The 27,447-nt window shown below is 33.2% G+C and overlaps 2 protein-coding genes across 10 annotated transcripts; both read left to right on the top strand.

The window, feature by feature from the left end:
• Positions 1-6,219: 6,219 nt before the first annotated feature.
• LOC101263223 (phospholipid:diacylglycerol acyltransferase 1-like) lies at positions 6,220-10,205 on the top strand. Its single transcript, XM_004242217.4, has 6 exons — positions 6,220-6,672; positions 7,057-7,279; positions 7,376-7,659; positions 8,165-8,492; positions 8,806-9,062; positions 9,180-10,205. Exons 1-6 carry the CDS (start codon positions 6,254-6,256, stop codon positions 9,658-9,660), a joined length of 1,992 nt encoding a protein of 663 aa, XP_004242265.3. The 5' UTR covers positions 6,220-6,253; the 3' UTR covers positions 9,661-10,205.
• Positions 10,206-11,320: 1,115 nt separating this feature from the next.
• LOC101261127 (polyadenylate-binding protein-interacting protein 4) lies at positions 11,321-25,057 on the top strand. 9 transcript variants are annotated; one of them, XM_004241811.5, is made up of 16 exons: positions 11,321-11,345; positions 11,560-11,768; positions 14,686-14,874; positions 14,945-15,091; positions 15,350-15,483; positions 15,720-15,910; positions 17,639-17,816; positions 17,923-18,156; positions 18,491-18,609; positions 18,766-18,835; positions 18,927-18,960; positions 22,706-23,025; positions 23,188-23,328; positions 24,062-24,154; positions 24,260-24,322; positions 24,711-25,057. In XM_004241811.5, exons 3-16 carry the CDS (start codon positions 14,748-14,750, stop codon positions 24,729-24,731), a joined length of 1,872 nt encoding a protein of 623 aa, XP_004241859.1. In that variant the 5' UTR covers positions 11,321-11,345; positions 11,560-11,768; positions 14,686-14,747; the 3' UTR covers positions 24,732-25,057. The 9 variants fall into 9 exon arrangements, with proteins under 9 accessions (XP_004241859.1, XP_069154878.1, XP_069154880.1 ...); XM_069298777.1 differs by lacking the exon at positions 11,321-11,345 and adding an exon at positions 11,409-11,462 and having other exon boundaries at positions 11,560-11,702; XM_069298779.1 differs by lacking the exon at positions 11,321-11,345 and having other exon boundaries at positions 11,474-11,702; positions 14,686-14,880; positions 24,066-24,154.
• The last annotated feature ends 2,390 nt before the right edge of the window (positions 25,058-27,447 follow it).

The raw sequence follows: 27,447 nt of genomic DNA, 5'->3' as shown, positions 1-27,447 counted from the left end.
ATGAATCAATAAATTCAAGGAAAAATCAATCCATCTTAAGATAAAAAAATTCGTGGGATGTTTATTATTTTTTAATGTGATCTCTTGGTTTTTTATAATTTTTTTTTATTAAGGAACTATGTGGATTAATAATGAGCAAAATTGTAGTCGAAGAATATAATTATTAAAACAATGAAAAATTATTTTTTCATAGAACGTATGTGGTTTGAGTGGTACGATCGTTCAAAGTTATAAAAAAACATATGAATTAGCTTTGAAATACCTTATATTATACGTAAAATTCAATGAACATAATTTGTTGTCCTTTAATTTTAACCGACTTTGTCTATTGGTTTTTCGAATCAGAGACCTTAAAATCTGACGTCGTTGATTGCATTGGTTTGGGCCACTACACACTGATCATGCCCATCGACTTTGACTTTTATTTTTCAAACCATTTTTAATAGTTAATAATTACAATTTAAATTGAATTTCTCATTTTTGAGCTCCAAAAAATTAAAGTAATTTTTGACACGAAACAATGTATCATATACAAATTGAAATTTTCTAATTTATACAAGTTGAACATAAAATGAAAAAGTGGTACTCCAATAAATAAGATATATATATATAGTATATGAAATACTTTAAAGAATATATTACTAATTAATTTGGACAGCATAACGGACCCTTACCACATGAGAATTAAGAGGGGGGTTAGGGGTACCTACTAGCCTACAATTTAAATAATGGTAAAAATAAATAAAAGTAATCCATGATCAAGCCACGTGAATGTGGCTATTTAATTTGAACAAAATGTTTCATTATTATTTTTAATATATAGTTTCTCTATTATAATTATAATAACCTATATAAAGGACCCACCGCAATATATACATGATATATTACAAGCCTGTTTGGCTCAGCTTAAAAGCCGGTCAAACTGACTTAAAAGCTGGTTTTTGACTTATTTAGCTGTTTGACAATACTCAAAATAACTTATTTTAAGCCAAAAGTTAAAAGCTGGGGTAGGGGTGCTTTTCTTTTTTTAGCTTATAAGCTGTTTTAAGTTGACCAATTTTTTTCTTTTTTGCCCTTAATATTTTTATACAACTCCAAATTACCCACATAACCCTAACATCTCTTTCTTTCATTTTTCCCTTTTTCACGTTTGACATAACAACTTCAGCACTTTTATCCAAACGCATAACTGCTTATTTTGAAAATAAATTTCAGCACTTTCAAAAGTACTTTTTTAAAGCTACTTTTATTAAGCACATCCAAACGGGCCCTACATTTCATTCTATTTTTTTGCTTCTTATAGGACCCACCGCAATATATACCTGATATATTACATTTCATTCTATTTTTTTGCTTCTTAGTCTTACAAAAATAGGATTTTCTGCTCTACGAAAATAATATCTAGTTTTTATGTTATTATTTCTTATTTTTTCAACTATAGTTTTATGTTTTTACTCAATGTGGGTTTGTTATTTGAAAATGTTATTATATATGTATATATATATAATTTAAGTCTTACATAATTTTTTTTTTTAAAAAAATAATTAGTATTGATATAGTGATTTAATTAAGGAGTTGTCTGACTTTTGATTCTTCAATTCAACGTGTATAAAGTTGTCATTCAACCCTACCTATTTAAAAGAAAAAGAACAGGTTTCGAGTAATTCTACCTTCTTTCCGTTATTTTATGCTCACACGTCTCCTTTCTCCTACTCTTTTAAAGCTAAAGACTTTTTAGTCAGGAAGCCTTAACCACAGTCTATTGGAAAATTCCTAAATAAGTTGTCTGATTCTATATAAAAAAACTTTTATGATGAGGACACATTATTCAAGTCGAGTTTTAGTATTATCCCTTTCAGGACATTCCTTCTAACCTTTCTATCTTTAGATGAAAGGAAAAAAGCTGAAAGCCTTTTTTGTTGGACTCGAACTATTATTATGGTGTGATGGATGAAATTCTTTTATTCCTAATCAAATATTGCGAATTCAAAACATTATTTATATTTTTTCTTTAGTAAGTCTTATCCACAAATTTAAATTAATCCAACCGTAAAACAAGTACAAAAGAGACAGAGTGAAATAGAAAATAAAAAATAATAAAAAAAGGTACAAAATATGCACCAAAGTTTTATTCTATGTTATACTGCATACTTAGCTTGCAGCAGCAACTAGTTAGCCTAGTGTATAATAAATAATGCAAAAGGTCATCCTAACTTATTCCCATAAGAAAAATACACAAATAAAATGAGTTCTATTTAGCTAGGCATTTGGTGGTAAATAATTAAATATACCACTTGCTAAATTTTAAGTTTCTATACAATAATAATACCACCATAAATGTATAACTGGTAATTAATATAATTTTACGAGTGAAATTTAAATTCTCAATTTTCATACACAAACATATCACATGTTAAAAATATTGACTTAAATTGTGGTTTAATTATATTGGTGTACTTAATTTTTGTGACCAAACCAAACAACTAAATTGGTTGTAATGAGTAAAGTTTTGAATAATATGGTAGTGGTTCAATAAATGTCATCGTAATATATATTCATTAATTACTATTTTATATCCGTTGTAACTTTTCATTTGATCAGCAATGTATTTGATATGGTTTTCATAAAGTGGGACATGAAATAAATTATAATAATATGCTTTAAATAGTGTGGCAAATCAAATTAAATGGTCCATGACTTTCTTGATCATCCTAGGTCTGCTACTTTTTCTTTGTGCCATATACACTTCGTTTCAGTTTTATTTGTCACTTTTAAATTTTGTATGTCTCTCAAAAATAATAAAACAATTTTTTTAATCATAATACTCTTTTTATCATAATATGTAAGAAGAGTAAAGTAAAAATAAAAAATTATTTCAAAAATTATTAAAAAATATAAATACGAACAAAATAAAAATAAACAGAGAAAATATATACGAATACACTGGGCTCATGAGCTCCGGATTTTGGGGGATGATCAGAACTTGAAAAACAACAAAGAATAGGAAAGTCTTCTGCATATTGAGGGACCACCTCATACACCACTCAATATACATTAATTAGGGCCAAATTTGAAATATTTGTATAATTTAAAGGTTCGGAGGTTTTGAATTTGAGTTTTAAATATAAAGAAAATTTTATTGGAGAGATTATTTTATATGGGTCATGCAGTGCATGATTTGAATTTAACTGGATTTCTTATATAAACTTCAGAAATAATATAGAAAAAATAAAAAAGATTAATGATAATAAAAAAAAGGTATATCGAGATTAATTTTATCATAACAGAGTAATATTTGACTTTAACTATTAACAATGACAAATTTGAACAACTTCGCAAAGTTAGTGAGTAAATTGGACTTTATATGAATGGTTGAATTCTTCCTTAACATAAGAGAGGAGTAAAGTTGTTTTGAGAGATTCATAAATCGTTTTTAGATCATTGTGTTCAAATTTGTTATTCTCTTGTTTAATCTACTTATATAAATTTTAATATTATCGTTGAAGAATACGTAACTCTTCATAATAAAGTCTGGTATTTTAACTTGAAAAATGTAACAACTTATTATAGCTACGTTATCGACTAAATTGCGCTAATAATAAAATTTAAAAAAAATTATACTAAGTATTATTAGTTATTTCATCTCATCCTATGCACAATGTAACACATAAATTTCTCATAATTTATATATACGTTGTAGTTATGTAAATTTATAAATTACAAATAAAATGTTTTTTTAATCTATACATGAATATTTTACCTCTTAAACAAATATGAAAAGTTATATTAATTTAATATTTGTATGGTTCCTTAATATATGATTGCATAGCATGGGTATGGAAGAGGAAAATGGAATTTTCGTTGTGTGACATGAGTATACTTTTGTCTCCTAAAGTAGAGTTCTGCCAAGAGTTGGCCCCTATCACTACTTAATTCTAAAATGCTTTACTTTTGCCCACAACATGTTGAAAATATTCGGTTCTTCTATTTCTCGGTCGATATTTAATATTTATTTTAGAATCTGATTTATTTGAATTTGCATTAAGAAATTTATATTTGAGGTAAAACGCTTTATAACAAATACAACTTTATGTCTAAAAAAAAATTTCAAACTCAAAATCTCTAATTAAGAATGAATAAATACTTATTAATCATCGTGCATTTATAACTAATAGTTCTCAACTAACAAAATCTTTTATAAATGTGTTTTTTGTGCTTATATTTTGTTAGTAATGAATTTCTTAATGATTTGATTCGACTATATATAATTTTATATGTGTGTTGCGAAATTACATGCGTTTTTATAAAAATAGAGTGTTTGTCATCTAATAGTTTGGAAACTTTTTTTTTTCAAGTTGTCAATTCATTGGGTTTTAGTTGTAGTGTTGGAGTTTTGAATAGAATTTGATAGATAAGGCGGTTTAAAATTGAATTGAAAAAAAGTTATTTGATTTATTGTAATGGGCTATTGATTTAGCGATTTCGGTAATCATTTTTACTTATTATTAATTACTGGGTTATCGATTTTTTGACGGTATGGGTTTTTTCTTGACGGGTTAACCGATAACTTGATAGTAAATTAATAAATTATATTTATACTATTCGATATATAAGGTCCTTACTTAGAGTTTAATTTCATACTTTTATTTCAGATTGTCTTTAACTATCGATTATTCTACAATGTACCAGTGTTTGCTTTTGAGCAAGATGAAATCTCTCAACTAATTATGTGTATAGTTCATTTCGTTTTCACTTTGTTTCTTAGTAATATTCAACGATTTATTCAATTTTGATTAAATTGATGATCGAATCAATAAATATCCTAATTATTCGGTAAAAACTTGGCATTTCTCCTGATCTGTACAACCGAGATCTCCTTTAGCCCAACTACTAAGGCCCATCATGGTATGGTGGGCCGAAGCAATGGATCAAAATATTTGGCCCTAAAACATTTTCAATGAAACTCTGGTCATTCGTATGAATACGTCTATTTTAGAGTGATTTTTAATTGGGAAAATTGTATATAATAGCAAACTAATAACCTAAATTAAATGGAATAGCTAGGGTTTGATTTAATTGTGCTCCATAGCAACATTAGCTAAAATTTGCCAGTGTCTCTCTCCCAAAAATCTCGCTCGCCTCTCTCGCTTTATACACAGAAGTGTATAATTCTGTTACTGTTTTGTATAAAGCGAGAGAAAATTGTATATACACATGCAAAAATGTATCTCTTCGTGTTATACACTTAATTATACAATTTACAAACATTTTACTTCAAATATTGCAAAGAAAAAGGCCAACGAATTATACAATTGTGAATTATACAATTGCAGTGAAATACAATTTTCTCTAGCTTTATACAACAGAAGTGTATATATTGTGTTTCTGTTTTTATATAAAGCGAGAAAAACATATATCTTCTTGCTATACACTTATAATTATGCAATATACGTACATTTTAATTCGATTCAACTGTATGCAAAGCAAATTATACAATTGCAGCGAAATAAGTCAGTGAATTATACAATTTAGGCCATCGAATTATACAATTGTATATGTATAGCGAATTATACATTTTCTATGTTTGCTATGGAGCGCAATTATACAAACTTTGCTATAGCGTACAAATATAAATTTTTTATTTGCTATATGTGAAAATTGTCCTTTTTAATTTTTGCCTTTCGCGCTTTTAAGTAACAAAAAGCTTAGCCCAAAATATTCCTAACCTTGAAAAAAGGCACAAGTGCAGCGTATATACATAAGTTATGCCTTATAAGACATGAATTAGTTCCTACAGAACTTTTATCGATAGAGGCATAAAATTAGTTCTAGGCTTATGTCATAAGCAGTTCATAACCAACAAATTATATCTCATCACTAAGACATAACTTGGTTCGTATGAAACTTATATCAATAGAGGCATAAGTCCGTGCCTCAAGAGGCAGTAACAAAATTAGATACTACAAAACTTATATCGTACAAAATAAAAGTTGTTTAAACTCATGCATTACGAAATAAATTAGGTCATAGTCAAGGACTGATTAACCTGTAAATACAAAAAAACTTGATGAAACACCATAATGTTTTGGTTAGGTTCAATTCAAAATTAACAAAAATTTAATTAAGCACAAGTGTTATTTTTCCCTCCACTAATCTAAAATCTTGATCCACTATAATAGGAAGAGCTATTACACATAACATACTTGTATCAATCCCAAACAAAAAATAATACTATTAAAAATTTGTTTTGATTATGGAGTTAATTAGAAGAAGAAATGCACCTCATCAAAATGAAATTCCTCCCCTGGAACTACTTGACGAGGAAGATGATAAGAAAAGTAAGAGGAAGATTGCAACGAAGCAGAAATGGTCATGTATCGATAGTTGTTGTTGGTTTGTAGGATACATTTGTACTGTATGGTGGATTTTATTATTTTTGTACAATGCTATGCCAGCTTCGTTTCCACAGTACGTAACAGAGAAGATTAATGGGCCAGTAGCTGATCCTCCTGGCGTAAAGCTACGAAATGAAGGGCTAAAGGTTAAACATCCAGTAGTTTTTGTACCTGGGATTGTTACTTGTGGCCTTGAGCTATGGGAGGGACATCAGTGTGCTGAAGGATTGTTTCGAAAGCGGTTATGGGGTGGTACTTTTGGCGAAGTGTATAAAAGGTCAGAGACGAATCCAGAATTTGAAATTGTTAGGTTCAATCTATAAAGTTGTTATGATCAAATTTCATAAAAGATTATGAGTTCAAACTTCATGTTTTTCGGAATTTTAATGAAAATAAACTTATGCTCTGTGTTAAAAGTATTGAGTTCAGATGAACCTGGTATGTTTTTATAGATCGATGCAGGGGAATAAACTTCATTGGTATTAATAGTATGAGATGAGATCTAGGATATGGGTACTATCTCAAAATAAATAAACTTATATTTGATAAAATTTTTAAATATATATAGATGATATGAGTTATGGTGCTACTGAATAGCTACAATTGCAAAAAGGAAAAAAGGTTTATTTTAATGATTATCTGTTTGTGTGATGGTAACCAGACCGTTTTGTTGGGCGGAACACATGTCATTGGACAATGAATCTGGGTTGGATCCTCCGGGAATACGGGTTAGGCCAGTTGCTGGACTTGTTGCAGCAGATTACTTTGCACCAGGATATTTTGTGTGGGCAGTTTTGATTGCTAATTTGGCGCGAATAGGATATGAGGAGAAAACGATGTATATGGCTGCATATGACTGGAGACTATCCATTCAGAATACTGAGGTATAGATTTAACTTTCTGTATGCTTGAGCATTGTTGTTTCCTTAATCCACTTAAAAAGTCGTTGTAATGTGTCAATGGTGAAATCATTTCATCAGGTGCGCGACCAGACACTAAGCCAGATAAAAAGCAATATAGAACTGATGGTTGCAACTAATGGAGGCAATAAGGCAGTAATTGTTCCACATTCTATGGGAGCTATTTACTTTTTGTATTTCATGAAGTGGGTCGAGGCACCAGCTCCGATGGGTGGTGGTGGTGGTCCTGATTGGTGTGCCAAACATATTAAAGCAGTGATGAATATTGGTGCGCCGTTTCTAGGTGTTCCTAAAGCATTAGCTGCACTTTTCTCAGCTGAAGCTCGAGATGTCGCTATTGCAAGGTAAAATTGGTTCATGTGGATGTTTTCTCCTTGACAACCAACTGAAGAAATAGTACATCTGGTATAGAGCTAAATCATTTCTTGGCTTCTGCACTTGACTGAGAAGCAATACCTCAAAATTAATCCTAAAATGCTCCTCTAGTTCCGAGTGTTGGGTTTTTAAAGGTTTGCTAATCTGAATACAGGAGATAACACCGAGCTTGGTAATTAAGGCCGTGAGAAATTCTTTCCATATCTGTTTCTTGAGCTAGATTTGAGTATGTGTTGGTGCTTTGACGTGTGAGTAGTAATTGCCGTTACACATGTGGTTTACATCCTTATTTCCTTTTCCCTCAACTTTGCACTACGAATCATTGATCTTCTAAGAGATGCTATTTCATAGCCTTTTTATCTTTCAACACTAGATGTTATGTACAAAATACAAGTCCTTGAATGCTTCCGCGTGTAGTCTGTTCCTTCTTCATTGGTAGTCTTCTTGATCATCACTAGTTTACTTAAATTTCAGGAGTAAAGCATCAGTTGTTATGGACAAGGATTTATTTCGTATTCAAACACTACCACATTTAATGAGGATGCTTCGGACTTGGGATTCAACCATGTCTATGTTACCAAAAGGAGGAGAGACGATTTGGGGTGGTCTTGACTGGTCTCCAGAAGAAGGCTATTCTCCTCGCAAAAGAAAACTAAGGGACAAAACTAGTCATACGTCAAGCCATCAGGACAATCAAACTGTAGAATCTAAAGGAAAACATGTTAATTATGGAAGGATGATATCATTTGGAAAGGTTGCAGCACAGAAACCTTCATCAGATATTACTAGGATTGACTTCAGAGTAATGTTAACCAGAAACCAATGCTCCTTATTTATCGTTCTCTACATATTTCTATGCTTTCTTCTATTCGTTTCAACATGTTAAATAAGGCTCACAAACATATATTTTTGTGCTTGAGAAAGACCTTTGTGAGGCATAGCTTTGGTAGACCTGTCATCTAACATTTTGATACTTATAAAGCAACAAAGAATAACTACAACAATTCAATCGAAACAAAAATATGATGAACATTAACTCAGTAGTACAGTAGGAAATTATCTCTTCCCCACTTTCTTCTTGTTGTCTCTTAGTAGCTGTGTTTGTTTACATGCAGGGTGCAGTGAAGGGCACGAACAAAGCAAATAACACATGTGATGTGTGGACGGAGTACTATGACATGGGCGTTGCTGGTATAAAAGCTGTGGAAGAATACAAGGTTTATACAGCTGGAGATATATTGGATCTACTCCACTTTGTTGCCCCAAAGATGATGGCTCGTGGAGGCGCTCATTTTTCATATGGGATAGCTGAAGATTTGGATGATCCAATGTATTCACACTACAAATACTGGTCAAATCCGTTGGAAACAAAGTGAGTACTTTTCATTTGAACTCTGTCTCCGTACTTGTTGTCTTTGTACAAAGGATATAGTCTACGAGTAGAAAATGACCTCGAGTTCATTTTATCTTTACCTTGTTAACACTACAGGCTACCAAATGCTCCTGAAATGGAGCTTTATTCGATGTATGGAGTTGGCATTCCAACTGAAAGAGCATATGTTTACGGGCAAACACCAATAGCACAATGTCATATTCCATTCCAGATTGAAACTTCAGCTGATGAAGGGAATGAGTGTTGTATGAAGAATGGTGTTTTGACTGTTGATGGCGATGAGACGGTGCCTATTTTAAGTGCAGGCTTCATGTGTGCAAAAGGATGGCGCGGAAAAACTAGATTTAATCCATCAGGAATCAAAACTTATACAAGGGAGTATGATCATGCTCCTCCCGCAAACCTTCTTGAGGGTCGTGGTACACAGAGTGGAAATCATGTTGATATAATGGGAAATTTCGCTTTGATTGAAGATATCATGAGAGTTGCAGCTGGTGCAACGGGCAAAGACTTGGGAGGTGATCAAGTTCACTCGGACATCTTTAAGTGGTCTGAGAAGATTGATTTACGTCTTTAGGGGAACACTGGGTGCACTGCTTTTCTCTTATATGATGAAGTACTTGACTCAACGGTTAGAATATCACTTTCATATCTACATAATTGTGATGGTGATCTATCTTTACGTCTTTAAGTTTCATCATGTCAAGATGTCTGCTTCGTGTATAATCACAAAGTTATATGCTGATATGAGTTCATCTGGACGCCACACAAACCCTTCCTGTCAAATGTATGGACAACAACATACCCTGTATAATCCCACTCATGGGAGATACTAAATTGTGAAATTATGTCATGAATCTACCACTGACGTTTGGAGAGCCCTAGCAACACTTAACTTTTATCCGACTATGTAGACGATTAAATGGATTCCAGATAAAATGCAGGATGTTTTGTGTATCTCGTAGTGTAATATGTCAAAGTTGGAGCTAGTTGCCCAAATCAGGAACAATTAGGGATAGAACTGATATTGTACCAACATAGTTTTCTCAAAGATATTGTATTTCAAATGTGTTGTTATACAGACTTGTGGAATAGCTACTCAATGAATGAACAACTTTTCTTCTTTATTTGTGATAACATGAATTTCTTGGATTCTTCAGTTCAGTTGAATGTACTTATTATAATGGAGTATTCTTAAAAAAAAGTTGATTTTCCATTATTATACGTCGAAATAATACTGTAGAAATGCATGATAAGTCTATGTATAATAGACTTTTATAGTCAAATCCTTTTCCGAACTCCACAAGTAAAGAAAACTTAATGTATCGAGTTCAGAAGAAACTGAAAAATTGAAAAAAGAAATGGCCTATGAAAAAATGATTGGATAGAGAGGAGGTCTGACATATGGGTTTGGGAATACATCACTAAAAGGCATCAGTGAAGCTCATCGGATTCTTTGTCAAATAGGTATATATATACTATCACATAATGTTTGACTTTGCAAGTGTAACAGATTATTACGGCAGTCGAGTCAGAATTTTTAATAAGGGATTTAAATTTTGAAAAAATAGACATATGGATACTATAGAAATCTAAAAAATTGTTTTAACCATGTAAATGATTAATTTTTCGTCAAAAGGGATTTGAAATGAACAACCTGACTATAACGTAGCTTCGCCACTGATTACTATATAATTGCTAAATTTAATAACTTGAAAAATAAAGCAAACAACCTTTTATAACGAGTCAAATTTTATTTATATTATAAAAACTCATTCATTATAGTGTATATGTCTAATACACGCAAGCTACAGTTTATATTATAAATAATATAGAAATAATCAATTTAGTTATGCGCTTAGAAATGATCAAAATACGTTTTGAATATAAAAAGAAGAAATTGAGGAACATGTCAATTTTTATGTTTGATTTATTTAATGAAAGATTATAAAAGGAATATTGTTTTATTTAAAATACGAACTTTAAAATGTCAATTTATATGTTCCATGTAAGCAAATTTTTGTCATTTTTAATTGGATCATATAAATCGTTGTTTAAGAATAGTTATATTATTAATCCTAATAATGCATTTTTACTTTATTTAAAATGACATATAAATTTCTGCATATGTCTATCATGCAACAAGAAAAATAAAACCCAAACAAATAACGTAACCAAAGAAAAAAGATTTCTCATTTAGGATTAAGAAAATTTATGTACGCTGATAAAATTAAAAATGAAGAAAACTTTCTAATTCGTTAAGTAATATTTTTTAACTCTAATTAGCTACTAAATAATATCCAATTCTATAGATGTAAATATCCTTGCATATATGCTCTGATCATTTTTGCTATTCGCTATCTTATTATTATTATTTTGGTTTGTTTTTTGAAAATGAACTTTAATTTAGAAGAGATAGTTATATATATTCTTCGTAATTTCACTGAATTTATTATTTTCGTAATTATTGATACAGACAAAGGTGTTTAAACGGACATCGTAATGGAGTGTGTGTGAGAGAGAACCCATTTTGAGGAATTCGGGGGCAATTTCAGTTTCTCGGTGGCGGAAGACGCGCAGAGACTTCACCCTTTCAATTCCGTTGACACATATACAGAGGTGTCGTTTCTGATAATCAATTTCACTTTCTCTTTGCTACGATCGCTACATTCTCTCTCTCTCTTTGTAAGTATCGCCTTTTTAATCTACTTGTTTATTGATGGATCATGTAGTTTGAATCGCACAAAAATATGGGTCTAGGGTTTTCTAATCGAGCTCAGGCAAAAGAAGTTGTTCTTTTTTTGTTTTAAAGTTGGGATTTCAATTTATTACTTGTGAATTTGTGAAGCAGCTGTAAAAGCTGTGATTTTGGGTTAGCTCCTACTGCGTTGATTGTCTTGTTTGGGAAGTTGGGTGCTTTGGAGAAGGTTTCTTTTATCGGAAATGCAGTTATTCTTGATTATACGTGCTTTTTGTGCCAAATTGTTTGTTTTGTTTCTGGCTCTTGTTGTTTCAAGTTTATAAAAATCAATAAATGAACCTAAATATAGCGGAATGGATATAGATGTTGCTGAACCAACTAGTCTAGGATGAGAGTTGTTGCTGTATATTAACTCACAGTGGTGAATAGGTACCTGTAGACTCCATTTGTCACTTGGTATGCTTATGTTTAGTACAGAAAAAGAAGGGAAGAGACAAGAAAAAGATCAGAGTGGACAGAAGACGTTGAGCTTAAGTTTCTAATGAAGGGAAAATAGATTCACAGCATGCCGTTTCTTGGTTACTGTTAGTTGGTTTGTCAAGATTCTGGTAGATGGGCTCCCCTTATTCGAGCGAGGTTGTTCCCGAAAGGTCCTCAGCTAAAAAATAGAGTAATCAAAGCAAAATAACGACAACTATATAGCAAAATAAACTTAGCAAATGAAGCAACATGTAGTTGTAACTCGTAACAATGAAGAATAAGATACTATGTGTATACTAAAATAATACTACAGAATAAATGGAAGATGAGAAGAGGAGACTAACCCCTGCCTCTCCCACATAAAATTACCAAACACTCTGCTATCTTCTAAATTTCAATAATTGATCATTTAAAAGCTTAATAGCAGCTGAGGTTTTAGCTAGTTCACAATTGTTCCTTCACCGAGTCTTTGATCTTGGGCTTATTAATGAAAATCTTACTTGATTAAAGAAAAATACCACTCTGATGTTGAGCTTAACGTCATTTTCCCTTTCTTTTCCCAGAACCCTGCCAGTAAAAAGATTTGTAAGAGCTCACTTCATCGGACTCAAATTTAATAAAGCATTTCCTCAAATGTTAACTCTTGGTTTTTCCTGGTAGATTGGGTTTTTCTGTCGTCTGGAACTAGGCTCTTGTTGGTCCTAGTTTATGTTTTATTTCCAATCATTTTATTGGGGTGATCGTTTTAGAACTCAATTTATCAAATATCAAGAAAATTATTTTTTGTTGCCGGTGCTAAGTCCTTTGATCTCATCGAATATGCTCCATCCCACAATATATGGTGCAATTGGGTAGAAAGAAAAATAAACTTCGTAAGGCAGTAGATAATCAGCTGATGAGTCCTAATATGTTATATGGTTATGCCTAAAGATGATTGCTGCATCAGAAGGATCTGGGAATATATTCTGGAGAGGGAGTCAGTTGGACCAACTCTATGAATTTTCTGTAACTCTATATTTTAAGTTTCATTTAAGATTTGTGGCTATCTGCAAAACAGCAGTAATGTTATTATCCTGGGTCGATATAACTTGAAAAATACAAAAAATTATAAAGGAAGCGAGATTATAAAAGGGAAGCAACCACAGTGATATGAAGGGGCGGTGAGAACTTGAGATGTTCTGAAAGTGAAACAGGGCTGAAATATAGGAACTAGTTGGAGCCAAAATCACTGTTGGATGACAAAATCATTTAACAAAAGAGGGAGTCCCTTCAAAATTGCTTGTTGGGGAGATTTCAGGGTGTTCACCAAGATATCCCAATAGGTTCAGAACTAAGAAGATGGTTAACCACATTTGGAAGGTTTTTTTTTTTTTTTTGTGTGTGTGTGTGTGTGGGGGGGGGGGGGTTCTCAAAAGGAAAGGGTTTAGTATTATCTTTGAACTAACATTGGATGAGGAATCTCAGTGAATCAAAAGAGTATGAAGATGGAACCTAGGCTGGATTGGTGGTCACAAATGTCGGGTTTCATATCTAACAACGATATACCAAAGTAGTGTTGGATTAGCTATTTAGGTTATTGTGTATGCTTCTACCCTATGGAACCAGGATACTTTTAGAAAATTGGTGAAATTGCGTGGTTGATTGAAAATAGAGGAAGAAACTATTTTGAACAGGCTACCTAAAATGGGCTTGAATTCTTGTCAAAAGCCTCTTAATTATATTCCGGGGACCATCTCAGTGGATACTGGAGAGTTTGAGTACAATATATCCATTTGGGTTTGAAAGCACTACAATTTGTCAGTCACAAAGCCTCACTGTCCTGGAAAATATTTTTCACTGGAATTTCTGGTGAACAAATGGACCTCTGAGGGGTTTTTGAGGAGACGCATTTGAAATTCAGATCTGATGGTGAGGTAACTAGGATCACGCATAACGAGTTTGGCTTGGGCAAGCAACAATGTTTAAAGTTATTTAACGAGTCCAATCCTTTGGGCGTCTCTTACATATAAAAGAACCTACTATTCTAATACCTGAACCAACGTTCAAATAGCAAAACAATTGCTGAAACCCTCTATTTGTCATAAGATAATTAAATGGCCTGCATATATTAACATTCAATTCTCACCTTGCATTGCAGAGGACACGGCCTTCTACTTTGTATCTTGTTAATCACAGTCCTATAAAGTGCCTTAATTCCTAGTCATTGTTCCAAAGAATCATTATGTTTAGTGTTATATAATTCTTTTTCCTGGTTTCTGTATACTAGCTACTGGAAGATCCAGGTCTAGTGTCTTAGTTGTTGCCTTGGTGTGTATTGTGCTGTTTGGTACTTTGACATGCTTGCAAAAAAGATGCTTCATTCTAAATATTCAATCTTTAGCAGTTACGGTTATTATCTTATTGGAGTATTGTCTTCTGCAGTGTGTAGACTGAACCCGCGCTGAACTGCATTTCGCCTATAAATTAATATATTTCTTAGGAAGATGCAGCAACCCGTGCAGCCAAGGTCTTCTGCCAATGGATATGGCCGTCGTAAAGTTGATAGAGAAATGGGTACTAAGTTGGAGAATAAAGCGCAATCTGGAAAAACTACTTCTCGTCAATTTACAGGTATAGGTGAGAGCCGCTGACTTACGATTGTCTATGATTTCTTCTGTAGTTCTAATTCCAAGTGTTCTAGGTAAAGGGGGAGCATATCAAAGCCTGTCACATGATCGACTAGTTTATTTCACTACCTGTCTTGTTGGACATCAAGTGGAAGTACAAGTGATGGACGGATCAGTGTTTTCAGGGATACTTCATGCGACAAACGCTGAAAAAGATTTTGGTATGTTATAAAAGTTTAACTTAGACTGCAGGTCTTTGGGTATTAATTGAAGACTTTAACCATTGTTTTGGCATATGTTCAACTATTTTTTTTGAGTCAAAGGCAACCAATTGTATAAAATCATAATTTAGCACATAAAAGAAATGCTAAGTTAAGAAATCTCCAAAGTATACATACAACCAAAACAGGAGCCCCTATTCAAGATATACTTCAACTGTGTTATATTCAACATTGGCTTATTCCCTTCACTTGACACAGGTATCATTCTGAAAATGGCGCAGTTGATAAAAGATAGCTCTGAGGGGATGAAGAGTAGTTCTGAAACTTTTAGCAAGCCTCCATTAAAGACTTTGATAATACCGGGTAAAGAGTTTGCTCAAGTTACAGCAAAGGTTTGTGTGCAACTACTATAATTCTTTCAGGCAATTATTTATCCATTGCCTAATTTCAACAATGGCAATACTTTAAAATTTAAATAATCTACCAAGCAAATCAGATCACAGTATATGATGGTGATGGTTTTTCATGGAAGGTCTTTATATATAATTTCAAATTAATTTTTGACACTGATCGTTGTGATTGCAATTAGTTTTAGTTATAATAATGATGCTCTATTGCTTTGGAGTAGGGTGTGCCTACAACTCTAGACGGTTTCAGAACAGAATTCATGCTGGAACAGCAGCAGGAACTTTTGACTGATTCATGCATTTCACAATCTCGGCATATTGAGGTAGAGCGGCAATTGGAACGCTGGGTACCTGATGATGATGCTCCTGAATGTCCTGATCTGGACAATATATTTGATGACCATTGGAATAGGTTGCTAGCTCACATCATTTCCGTTGATTGTTTATGTTTTAGATATCTGTAGTATGTATTGCACGGATCCTTCAAATCCTTGACGTACCAGGTGATTGATCCGCTCTAGATTTGATCAACCTAACTCAGGTGCTTTTGAATAAATTTATGGCCAAGAAGTATAGGTTGATTAGCCATTTGGTTTGGTTTTCGGTTTGTGCCGTATAAATGATATTCACATAGAGTACTAGAACACTTGGTATTAAATGAGATAACTTATGTATAAAAAATAAGTGTTTACAAAGAATTTAATTATACTACGCTCTAATTCAATAACTTCAATTAATTGACGAAACAAAAAAATATATACTTATAAATATCATAATATACATTCCTTGATTGTATCTTAACACCCATGCCCATTGACCTATTGTTACCCACGAGTTGCATGATTAAAATTAATGCTAATACTGTGCTTATATAAATTTATAATTATGTAATTGGTCACTTTCATCTAACTTAATTAGCAGACATGGGTTTAAGTAGTTACTGCCACTTATAGGGCATGGTGAAATTAACAGGAAAAAAATTTCTGAGCTTACATTATGTCATTATCAACTTCTGATATTTTTTTTTGTGTTCTTGTTTGAAAGAGAGCATTACTGTGGTTAAAGAAAAGAAATCTTGTGATACTTCTAGTGGGATTGTTATTTTAGTTGTTCTTGAGCATCACATTCATAAGATCCTATCTTCTCTAGTAATCCATGCAACTGGAAGAATAGGACAAAAAGATCCTTATAGGCAACACAAGCTAGTGATATTAAGGCTTAGTCTTGATGTTATACTTACATTGGGTCCAATGGGTTTAGGGTTCTCTTTGGTTCTCTTAGAGATTTGTGTTAGTAGGAATTGAAAATTCTAGTTTATGGATCCCCAAATTTTTAATGTTTGAATGAAATGGTTCTAAATGGAGTGAAATGGATAGTGAAAATTTGTTGTTGCCTCCTCCCATCTTGGGATTGAGGCGGTATTGTATTTCTTGATCCCGTTCCTCTCATGCATAATTCCTACATATTTGAAACATATTCCTCCTTTCTATCTGTCTCACTGTTGTTTTTCCTATCCGAAGCATATTCCTCCTTTGTCATGGAAGTGTTTTTTGTGAAGTTCTTCCTTTTTTAGGCATCTTTTCTTCTCTAAAGCTAAATAGATATGAATTTAATTTATTATGAAGACAGACATTGAGTTGGATTGTGCCAGATATTAGCACTGGAAAATTCCTCTGGTTTAGTTATTACATTGCTACTGAATCATCATAGAAGTTTTCCACTGTCTTCGAAGTACGATATTTCTTGGTGAAAAGGGTTAATTCCTCCTATTGCTCCTTTTTAGTTTTGATGTGGGTAATCACCAAAAGGAGGAAAAATGTGTCATTCCCTGGTCTGAAGATCACATCTACTTTTTATAGCACATTATTGTATTTTAATTCAGGATGAGTTCCGCTTTCTCGTATGATACAAAATGAATTTTACTCAATTACATTGCCACTGTCCCTTTCTGCTCTATGTCAATGCTAGATGAATGCACAGAATATTTTCATTATTATATCATCCAGTTATTAGTACTACTAGACTCTCTTTGTGCAATGTTATACTTGTGCCAATTTTAATTTTTTGTGTTACTATACTAGTCATCTATCGATATCTTCTTTATTGTTGCTTCAACCTTTATAATGTGCGTATTTGTCAGGGGCTGGGATCAGTTTCAAGCCAATGAAACACTGTTTGGAGTAAAAAGCACATTTGATGAGGACCTTTATACGACAAAGCTTGAGAGAGGTCCTCAGATGAGTGAGTTGGAAAAAGAAGCTCTAAGAATAGCTAGAGAAATTGAAGGTGAGGATACACGTGATCTTCATCTAGCAGAGGTGGGGTAATTGCATTCTTTATACAGAAATCTTTGTTTCTATGTGATTTTTTTCTGCTTCTTTCTCTCTAATATTAGTTGTGCTGCTTGGAATTCATTTTTCATAGGAGAGAGGGATCCAACTTCATGAGAACCTAGAAGTGGACGAGGAAACCAGATTTTCCGCAGTTGTTAGAGAGATTGATGATAGCGGCTATGACAACTGTGAGGACATCCTGTTGGATTCACGTAATGATGAGACATTTCAAGGTATATCTAGTGCTATGGGGAAGTCATTTACTGACATGGGCAGAAGGAAAATGAATGATGGTGCACAAGTTTCATTAAGATCTTCCTTCATGGTATAATTTTGTTTACCCACATTCATTAGTCTTTAAGAATTGTTTGTTGCGGTACTGAGGCTTTTTCCTTCTGTTAAGATAGGGATGACAGAGGAAGATATTGTCATATTAGTCAAGTATCTCAAGCTAGTCGGAAAATATATCAATTGGTTGTTGTCTGCTATTGCTGGTGAATTTAAGAGTTATCCACGTCTTAGATACCAAGCACTTTCAGTGTGAATCATGTGGTTTAAGAGCCTATAAATAATACTTTAGCTTCTGTGTACTCGACTATAGTAAATATAAGCTAATTATATGACGCATTTTAGTATTTCTATTCCTATCTTGCCCCTAGGATGAAGTGCAATCTTCCAAGCTAAGTACCAGTAGGGATGTCTACCAGACTTGTTACGATGATCATGCGAAACAGTCATCAGCTGAAGTTGTCCTTAAAGGTGGCTCTATCTTAAACAGGTTTGCTATGATCATTCCTTTCTTCCACAGTGACACTTCTTATCTCCTTAGGCTGTAAAGTCTATTTTCTGGTTTCACGACTAGTGGTGTCAAAAATAACGTTAGCCTTGTTAGTAATCTCATTTATTGTCTCTCTTACTGAAATGATCCTTTTAGGGGTCGCAAAACTCTGTTTAGTGAGCATGCTGGAGCAAGTTGGAATAAGGAGGATACAAGAAATCAAATGGTTAGCTTATCTCTGACTTCCATAATGCTTATGTGTTGGGTACTTTTTCTTGGAGAACTTTCTTATGGTTGGTGTTTCTTGTTTCATGTAGACGGATGAAGTTGCTCAAACGTCAGTATTGGAAGGTGAGTATGTCTTGTGAGCTGGAGTAGTTAAGTATTGCATGTGAACTCCTGCGAATGGAATTTTTTAGTTATTCCCTTGCGTTGAAAATAGTGGACACTTGGCCAACATATTTGCATTTGTCATTCACAGTAAAAACAACTATACCTCAGTCCCAAACAGTTGAGGTCGCTGTCTCTGTCAATGAGCCGAAAAAATATACTGCATCTTCTTCTTCCTCATCTATCTATGTCTCTGTGTTAATCTTTTCTCTCTCTCATCCATGAGTCTTCCAAATTTTACAAGATAACAATGCAACTTCAAGACAACAAAGAAACCATTTTCTTTCATAGTGAACTTGCGAGTAATCTCTCTATTTGGGTATATTCACGTAAAGAGAATATGAGAACTGATTAACTTTCTTTTTAGAAAAAGGATTTAGTGAAGTTACAGAAATTCTTGGTGAGAAGAATGTGTTCTTAGCATATTGCAGAGAATATTATTGTTAATTGTACATTGATGATTAAGCCCTTCTTCTCCTGTTTCTCCAACTTGATTTGAAGCTTTTGAAAGTTATAAAAATTGGTTAAGAACTTAAGGGGCTGACTACATTCGCGGGGCTTAAACATCACTGAAAATATATGATTGATAGTTATGGCCATTTTCTTTAATTTCTTCTTCAATATGAACTTTTTGGGTATTGTACCTTATCTTCCCATAATCAATCTCCAATTTTGAGTATTTCTCTTTATTCATGGTATTTGAGAGCTCAAACCATGAGAAATCAAAAGATTAATTTCAAATATTTTAAGTCATGAATTGATTCATAGTGGAAAGCGGCAGGGGACTATCCAAGGAAGAAGAGGAGAGTTGTGATTTAAGTGAAAAAGACAAATGATCTGAACTGTTTGATAAGTAAAAAGATAGGGTACAATGAAAGAAAAAGATCCATATAAGGCTACCAGTTGAGGATAGGTTTTAGACTTGTTAGAGAACTTCTATTGTTAATTACTATTATTATTTATCTATTTTTTATGTTACTTCTTACTATGATGATATATTTGAGCTTAATTGAAGATATAGGAATTCATATAGTTGACCCAACTTGATTAGGACCAAAATGTAGTCGTTGTTGGTACTTTGTGCAAGGAAAGTAGGTTGTTTAGCATATGAAATTGCAAGTTTTGCTGTAGAAATTGTGGATACCTGTAAAACATGATGCATACCTTGCTCTTGTGAAAATATGTAACTATTAGAGTTGGGGGGTGGGGGTGGAAGAGAGGATAAAGTAGCATTCATGTGGGCTTTCAATTTTTTTATTTACTCAATCTACAGACTACAATTTATCTAGTTAGTTATTCAAGTATTGACTTTCTGTCTCCTTATGTTTGATATGCTTCATTGAACTTGATTTATGCTCTCTCTTGGCAGTTGACCAAGAATAACTCGGTTATCTAACAGTGGACTTTTTTTTTTCTTTTTTGAGAATGGTAACATATATTTACACCAAAAGGCCCATCAGGTAAAAGCTGATGTGGTGGGATTTACAACCTTAGAGGGTATCATCAAGACCAAAGTCTAGATAGAAACTTTACAATTGTCCTATGAGATCAACTAAGCTATCTACTCTCCACTATATCTTGTTTACACCAAATATACCAAAAACTTATACTCTTCATCTTGATCTTCTGGAGACTGCTAGCTTTTCCATCATGGCGTCTTTCATTTCTTTCTTTCCATAGGGTCCACCAAATACATGCACACTTCATTGAAAAATTTAAATGCAATGGTAACTGCCATTAGCTTTTTGTAGTTTTGTTTTGAGCTATGCACACTTCATTGGCAGATTTAGGGTATGTTTGGATGGGCTTTTAAAAAGTAACTTATAAGTCAAAAGCTAAAAGTCATAAGTAGAAGAGGATACCCTACTTTTGACTTATTTGGAAAAATTTTTGGCCTAAAAGCGTGTGCTTAAAGCTAAGTTGCTGAAACTCTCCAAAAATGTCATTGCACTCCTGTCGGATCCTTAAAAAATACACTGTTTTGGAGAACCCGACATTGTACCCATTGACATTTTTGAAGAGTCCGAGCAATAACTTATGTTAGAATATGAATAGGTTTATACAATCCTATTAGAATAGGAATAGGTTTATGCAATCCTAGTAGAATATGAAAAGGTTTATACAATCCTATTAGAATAGGAATAGGTTTATACAATCCTAGTAGAATAGGAATAGGTTTATACAATCCTATTTAGAATAGAATAGGAACAGAATTAAAAATAGGAATAATAAATAGTATCCTACTTGGTAAAGGATCGTATTTTGGTGTTTTTAAATAGGGTCTCAATATAATAATGTATACAACAACAGTTCAGTAATATTCTTTTCCTATATTTCTCACAGCTCAAAAACACTTTTTAACCTTTCCACTCACCTACAAAACTAAAAAAGCCCTTAAAAGTCAAAGTACCTAAGAATATGCTAATCATAACGGGCACTTAGTTTAGTGCTACGTTCTGTTTATAGTTTGTATTTATTATTGTCGTTTGCAAATTTAATCTCTTTCAGTTGCCGAAATAGCGTTCTCTGGTAATATATTTTCTATCTTCAAGAACGAACTGCATCTGCTTTAACTGTTGAGGATGCCTTGATGCTTTACTTAAAACAAGATAGATGTGTCTTGTTTAGTCAGTTTCTAATGAAGCTTGTTTCTAGGTAGCCTCTGCAAAGATCTGATGTTCCATTGAGATAAAGTTAAAGTGCTAGAGCATCAAGTACACTCAAGATACAATCTTCTCAAAAAAAGAAAAAGAAAAAAAATAGCAATGACGCAGCAGTCCCAACTTGTTTGGCCTGGGCTATATGAATTCTCACTGGCCATGTTACATCATTTAAACCCATTTCATGCCATTGTTTTGCAAATACAAATAGAAGTATATGATGTTCTGTATATTTTCTAAACGGATGAATCTCTTAATGGCTAAACCACACCTAGACAACATATAAATAGGCCTACCATAAAAATGCTTATGTCTAAAACATATTCTCAACTTATATGTATTGCCTTTACGGATCTTTTATTTCATGGTGCTCTATCCTTTTCTAGGTCTATTTGAATCTCCATAAATTGTAGGTTCTTCGAGACAACCTCCTTCCATGAGATTTTAGGTCTTCCTTCTCCTCTTTTGACACCTTCACCTACTGTGATTTTATCACACCTACAGACCAGTGCATTTGGAGGCCGACTCTGGATATGACCAAACCATCTCCGACATCTCATTTTATCTTTGACCTGTGTTACTTGTACTTTCTCGCGAATGTAATTGTTTCTGATCTTTTTTAATCTTGTATGACCATGCTTCCATCTTAGCATCCGCATATCTTTGACATTCATCTTGAGGATGTTTTGGATTTTAGCTGCACAACGGTCACTCTATTTTGGGATTACTTGATCAAAAAATATTAGAGATACAGTTTGGGATTATCTTTTGCAACATTTGCTTTATATTGGCTTTGGTGCAACTAAATGGTAAAATTATAGGGTGATTACATTTTGCCTGCATTTAACTCACATCCTGAAAATTGAGGTTGAATTGTAACCAAGAAATTTGATCTGTCATGCTTCTGCAATAACAGTTACTTGGTGTCGGTAATCGCTGTCTCCCGGTCTATGATACACTTGCTTTTGAAAATGCAAATTCAACTATGTCAAAATGTCTTATCTTCCGACTTCTGTTTCTTTTAACCTTAGTTGTAACTCGTGCAGATTCAATGTCTTCTTCAAGAATGAAAATGGAGACCTCTGATGGGGGTAGATTGTCTCCAGACATCTCTGCATTGCATGTTCATCCAGCGGACCAGGATATGATCACAAGTTCTTCTAGAGAGAAGTTTGAGGGTGCGGTGTCTTCCAAGATTCAAGGGGCTCCACAATCTGCTAATTCTCGTGTACGACCTAGTAGTTCTGTTCTTTCCGGTTCTGATGGAACAGGTGCTGCCTCAACGTCAGCTGACAATGGATTATCACGAACCTCTTCTGTAAATTCATTTTCGTCAGAAAAATCCACATTGAATCCACATGCTAAGGCAAGAACTATTTCTGAATCTTCCGTTTTTCAACAAAACGAAAAGAACAATCATCCTGCAATAATTTCCATAGTTTCTATTGCAGTTATACCATTCCCCCGCCTTCCTTTGGCCAATCATCTACATGTTTATTTATTCTGCTTCTGTTGATCACTTTTTCAGGAATTTAAATTAAATCCTAATGCAAAGAGTTTCATGCCATTTCAATCACCTTTGAGACCTGCTTCTCCGGTGTCTGATAGTTCCTTCTATTATCCAGCTGGTGTGGCTACTGTTCCCAATGTGCATGGCATGCCTGTTGGGGTAAGGGATGTGTGTATATTTTTAATTTTTTATAGTCAATATATGCGGAGTTTGTTCTGACAGAAAAAAAAAACTGTATGAATCTTACCTGGTCTGTCTTTGGAAGTCAAAGCATGGTCGACTCCATAGCTGTATTACCTAAGTTATATTTTGGACATGTACTTGTGTAGTGTCTATCATCTTTATTTTGAGTCAAATATTTGGTTATGCTGGTAAAAAAGTTTATAGATTTGGTTTGTCGGTAACCCATTTTTTGGTGGTATTGTGTAAAATCTGCAAATGTGTTTTCCTAAGAATGGTAATTTTCATGAGGTGGAATACCTATGGATTCTGTCTTTTGTAATCATGCTGTGGACTATTTACCCTTCTCATTTTTCATTGTGGAAATGAAACTCTATGTGCTGTTACGGTAATTGGGGTAAAATGTTGTACTTCTCTTATCGGATATAATTAATGTTGTATTGAATATACTACTCTCCCCAAAAACCTCACTTGTGAGATTACAATGTATATGTTGTTATTGAGAAAATTTGTTCTTTTGATCTGCCTATTGTTTTCATATAGTTGGAAGATAGCCGGAGAAGTTCACAATTCTTTTGAAGCTACTGTCGCAAATATTTTTCTTGTGTTTGTTAGTGTTTCACCTAAAGAGGTGCTATGCCTCCCCCCCTCCCCCACCCTCTTCACATTTTAATGCACTATTGAAGGTTTGTTAATCATATATGCAATGCAGGTAGGTCCTTCATTTTCTCCACATCAGCCTGTTATGTTTAATCCACAAGCTACACCTGTACCACAACAATTTTTTCATCCAAATGGACCACAGGTTTGTCAGTTTTTTGGTTACCAGCATATATGTGTACTGGTTCTTCTATTATTGCATTTGAAATGGGTTTCAGAATATTCAAAGATCTCATCTTTTTTGATGCAGTATGGGCAGCAGATGATGATTGGTCCCCCTCGGCAAGTAGTCTATATGCCGAATTACCCCGCTGTAAGAAATATTTGACATTTTACATTTATTTTGTTGGCCTTTATATCAGTAACACCAAAATAATGATAAATTTACGTAACAGCAGCCAAACAGTTAAGCTGTGCTCCAGTCTGTTGACTGTTTCATACATTAATAACAGCATTTCTGATTGTTATGCATATAAAATTGATTGTTTATATGTTTGGCCAAATAACCCTTTTGTGCGTAAGTACACTGGGTACTTGAGGAGTTTGAGTTTTCTTATATTATGAGAAAGTCTCTTTTGTTTTTAGAGCGAGCCACAGTTCAGCTAGAGTCTTGGGTCATATAACAAACTAGTGGAAGTGTCAACTCTCTCTCTCTTTTATCGTGGCTCAAAACTGACTGTGGCTTTGTTGAGATATTATAGGAAATGCGACGAGACTACTAATCAGTTGGCAAACCATATTGCGTGGTGGGTTGAACCGATGGATGCTGACATGAGATTTCATGGATTGGTGGAGGAGGTTTAGCTGGTTGATGAAGGGGGATTCCAATGATTTGATTAGAGCTTTTCCTTATACTGGGGTATCAGTAATTGTTACTTTGTCATAATCATTAGATTTGTTAACTTTCAGATTTACAGTCTTTCTTGAAGTTAACTGTGGTGTTTCCTTGGTATGCTGCTGTTGATATTTCTTCTCTTTGATCTGTATTCCTAATATTGTATGTTTCTCGTCCCTTTTCAATACTATTTAGTAGACTTTTAGCTGCTTATTGGTGCAAATTAAAACTACAAAAAAGTGAGGAGGCAATTTACACTCTTTTTTTTCAAAGTTTATTTTCGTTGGCGTGGAAATTATTCACAAAGACTTCTTATACACACATCAACCTCCAGACTCCACCTGTGAGATTACTTACATTTTAGAGTATGTTGTTATCAATTAAATGCTAACTGCATGATATAGACGACTACTTGTAAGTATTACTCAAGCATTTGGGAATAATTGATTAGTGACTACTTTTATTGCTCTGTATGAGCTTAATGCAGAGAAATAATATTTTACTCAAGTATTTGGTCTAATTTCTCTACTAATTCATTGAAAGGGTATTGATAATTGATTAGAGACTGCTTTTACTACTATGTATGAGCTTAATGCAAAGAAATAATAATCTTATTTGTTTGACCACGGAATTTTGTCATATTTTACAAGTCCATTCTATAGATATTTTCAATAAGCTAGTGTTTGGGAGAAATTTTACTCACTAATGAAAAAAAAATCAAGTAAAATTTAAGTTAAAATATCACAACTTTAAGAACTCATATTTTCAATTTTTCAGTGATCAATTAGTCTCCAAAGCAATCTTTGCTAGCAAATCTGCAGTCCCATTTGTTTCTTTAAGAGAAAATTTCTTAGATAGTCGTCATATTGGGAATTTGTCTTGTAATGTAACTTCTATTTCTTTTAGAATGACAATTCATCGGCTATTCTTATTTTTCTCAAAATATATTTTCTCGATGAGATGTCATGTCATATTAATTAGAAAGCTAGTCATAAGCCTTAGCAAACGCTTTTCCACGGACCTTAGGTAAAATAAAAGAAAAGAAAAAAAAGCAACCAAGAACTTAACAATTTTTTAGCCGCTTGCACCGTAGATTTTAGACAATTAACAACACTTTGCCGGAAGCAAATAAGATGAAGTCACTTTGCTTCGAAGACAAAAGGCTCATTCCATACTTCACTTACAAACTCTTTGTAGTACTCACCCCCTATTTTCTAAAGAAGCTTTTGCACTCCACTTGTTGTCTACTGAATAAACATAGCAAATGAAGTCCTCAATTTGGTGATTTTCCTCTAAAAATGAAGTGTAAAATCAAACTCATGTTCGAATTGAAATTAAGATATTGATACAAGTTCGTCCTTTTTAAATCAGATTTACTATGATCTCGCTAATGAGATTTGATAAAAGTGATGCACAATACAATATCTTTTTTGTTGCGTTAACTTCCTACAATTTTTCCGTCTTCTGCAGGTTCCTTTATTTCCTCTACCTTACACAAACTTAAAAGAGTTCCTAACACTGGTTAGTGATTTATTTTCGAAAGAAATTTTATTAACGATAGCTTTTAGACATTTAACAACGCTTCGCCGGAGGCAAACAAAATGAGGTCGTGTTGCTTTGCATATAAGGCTCGTTTTGTGTTTTATTTATGAGCTCGTATAGTACTCACTCCTATTTCTAAAGAGGATTGTGCACTTCATTTGTTGTCGTGTCAGCGCAAGCGCAAGCAAATGAAGCCCTCAATTTAGTTGCTTCCCTCAAATTTGAGAGTGTACATCAAATTCATGTTTGAATTGAAATAAATATATTAATACAAGTTCTATCCTTCTTAATCAGATTCAAACATGTTCTCACAAATGAAATTTTGGGAGGGTGATACATACACACAATACAATTTTTTTACTTTTACTTTGGTGAGAAAACAAAATTATGATGGGAGAATTTTAGTAGCTTAGTTGGTTCTTTACCTGCATTTGGGGGCGTCCATAGTTCAATTGGATCGCTTATTGGTTAAAATCAAAGCCACACTTATATAGCAGGTTTTCAAAATTTCTAAAACCAAATCAAATCAAATGAAAAAAACAACTGCCGATTTGGTTCTGTTTTTTTGATTTTTTTTGTTTGGAAGTAACAATTTTTTTTTGAGGACATACATATCTTGTTAGACACAAACACCTAGTACATGAATAATTCACATGAAAGCTATTGTTGGTTCGATTAAGCAATGAAGCAATACTAGAGTTATTATTACACGAATAAAGTGATTCAATTAAAAAAATAACTATCTTATGTGAGGTAGGATACGTAAAAATTAAATTAAATGATTTTTATAGACTTGGACCTAGTATCGGAACTATCCACTAGAAAGCTAAAATTTAAGGGTGAAGATTGAAAAAATGATAAAGTTAAAAGACTTAAGTTAATTAAAATTTAATAGAATATTTATATTTTAGTTATAATTTATATATCTAATTTATCCGTCTGATTTAATTATATTTACAATTGTTTTTTTGGTAAAATAAAAATCAAGCCAAATAATATTGATTTTCAAAGTTTAAACACCAAACCTAATATCAATTTTTTCAATAGATTTGGTTTGAATT

The sequence above is a fragment of the Solanum lycopersicum genome, chromosome 6 (assembly GCF_036512215.1).
Source record: "Solanum lycopersicum chromosome 6, SLM_r2.1".
Lineage (NCBI taxonomy): Eukaryota > Viridiplantae > Streptophyta > Magnoliopsida > Solanales > Solanaceae > Solanum > Solanum lycopersicum.
The sequence above is the reverse complement of the archived record's forward strand: the minus strand, read 5'-3'. Positions and strand labels throughout refer to the sequence as shown.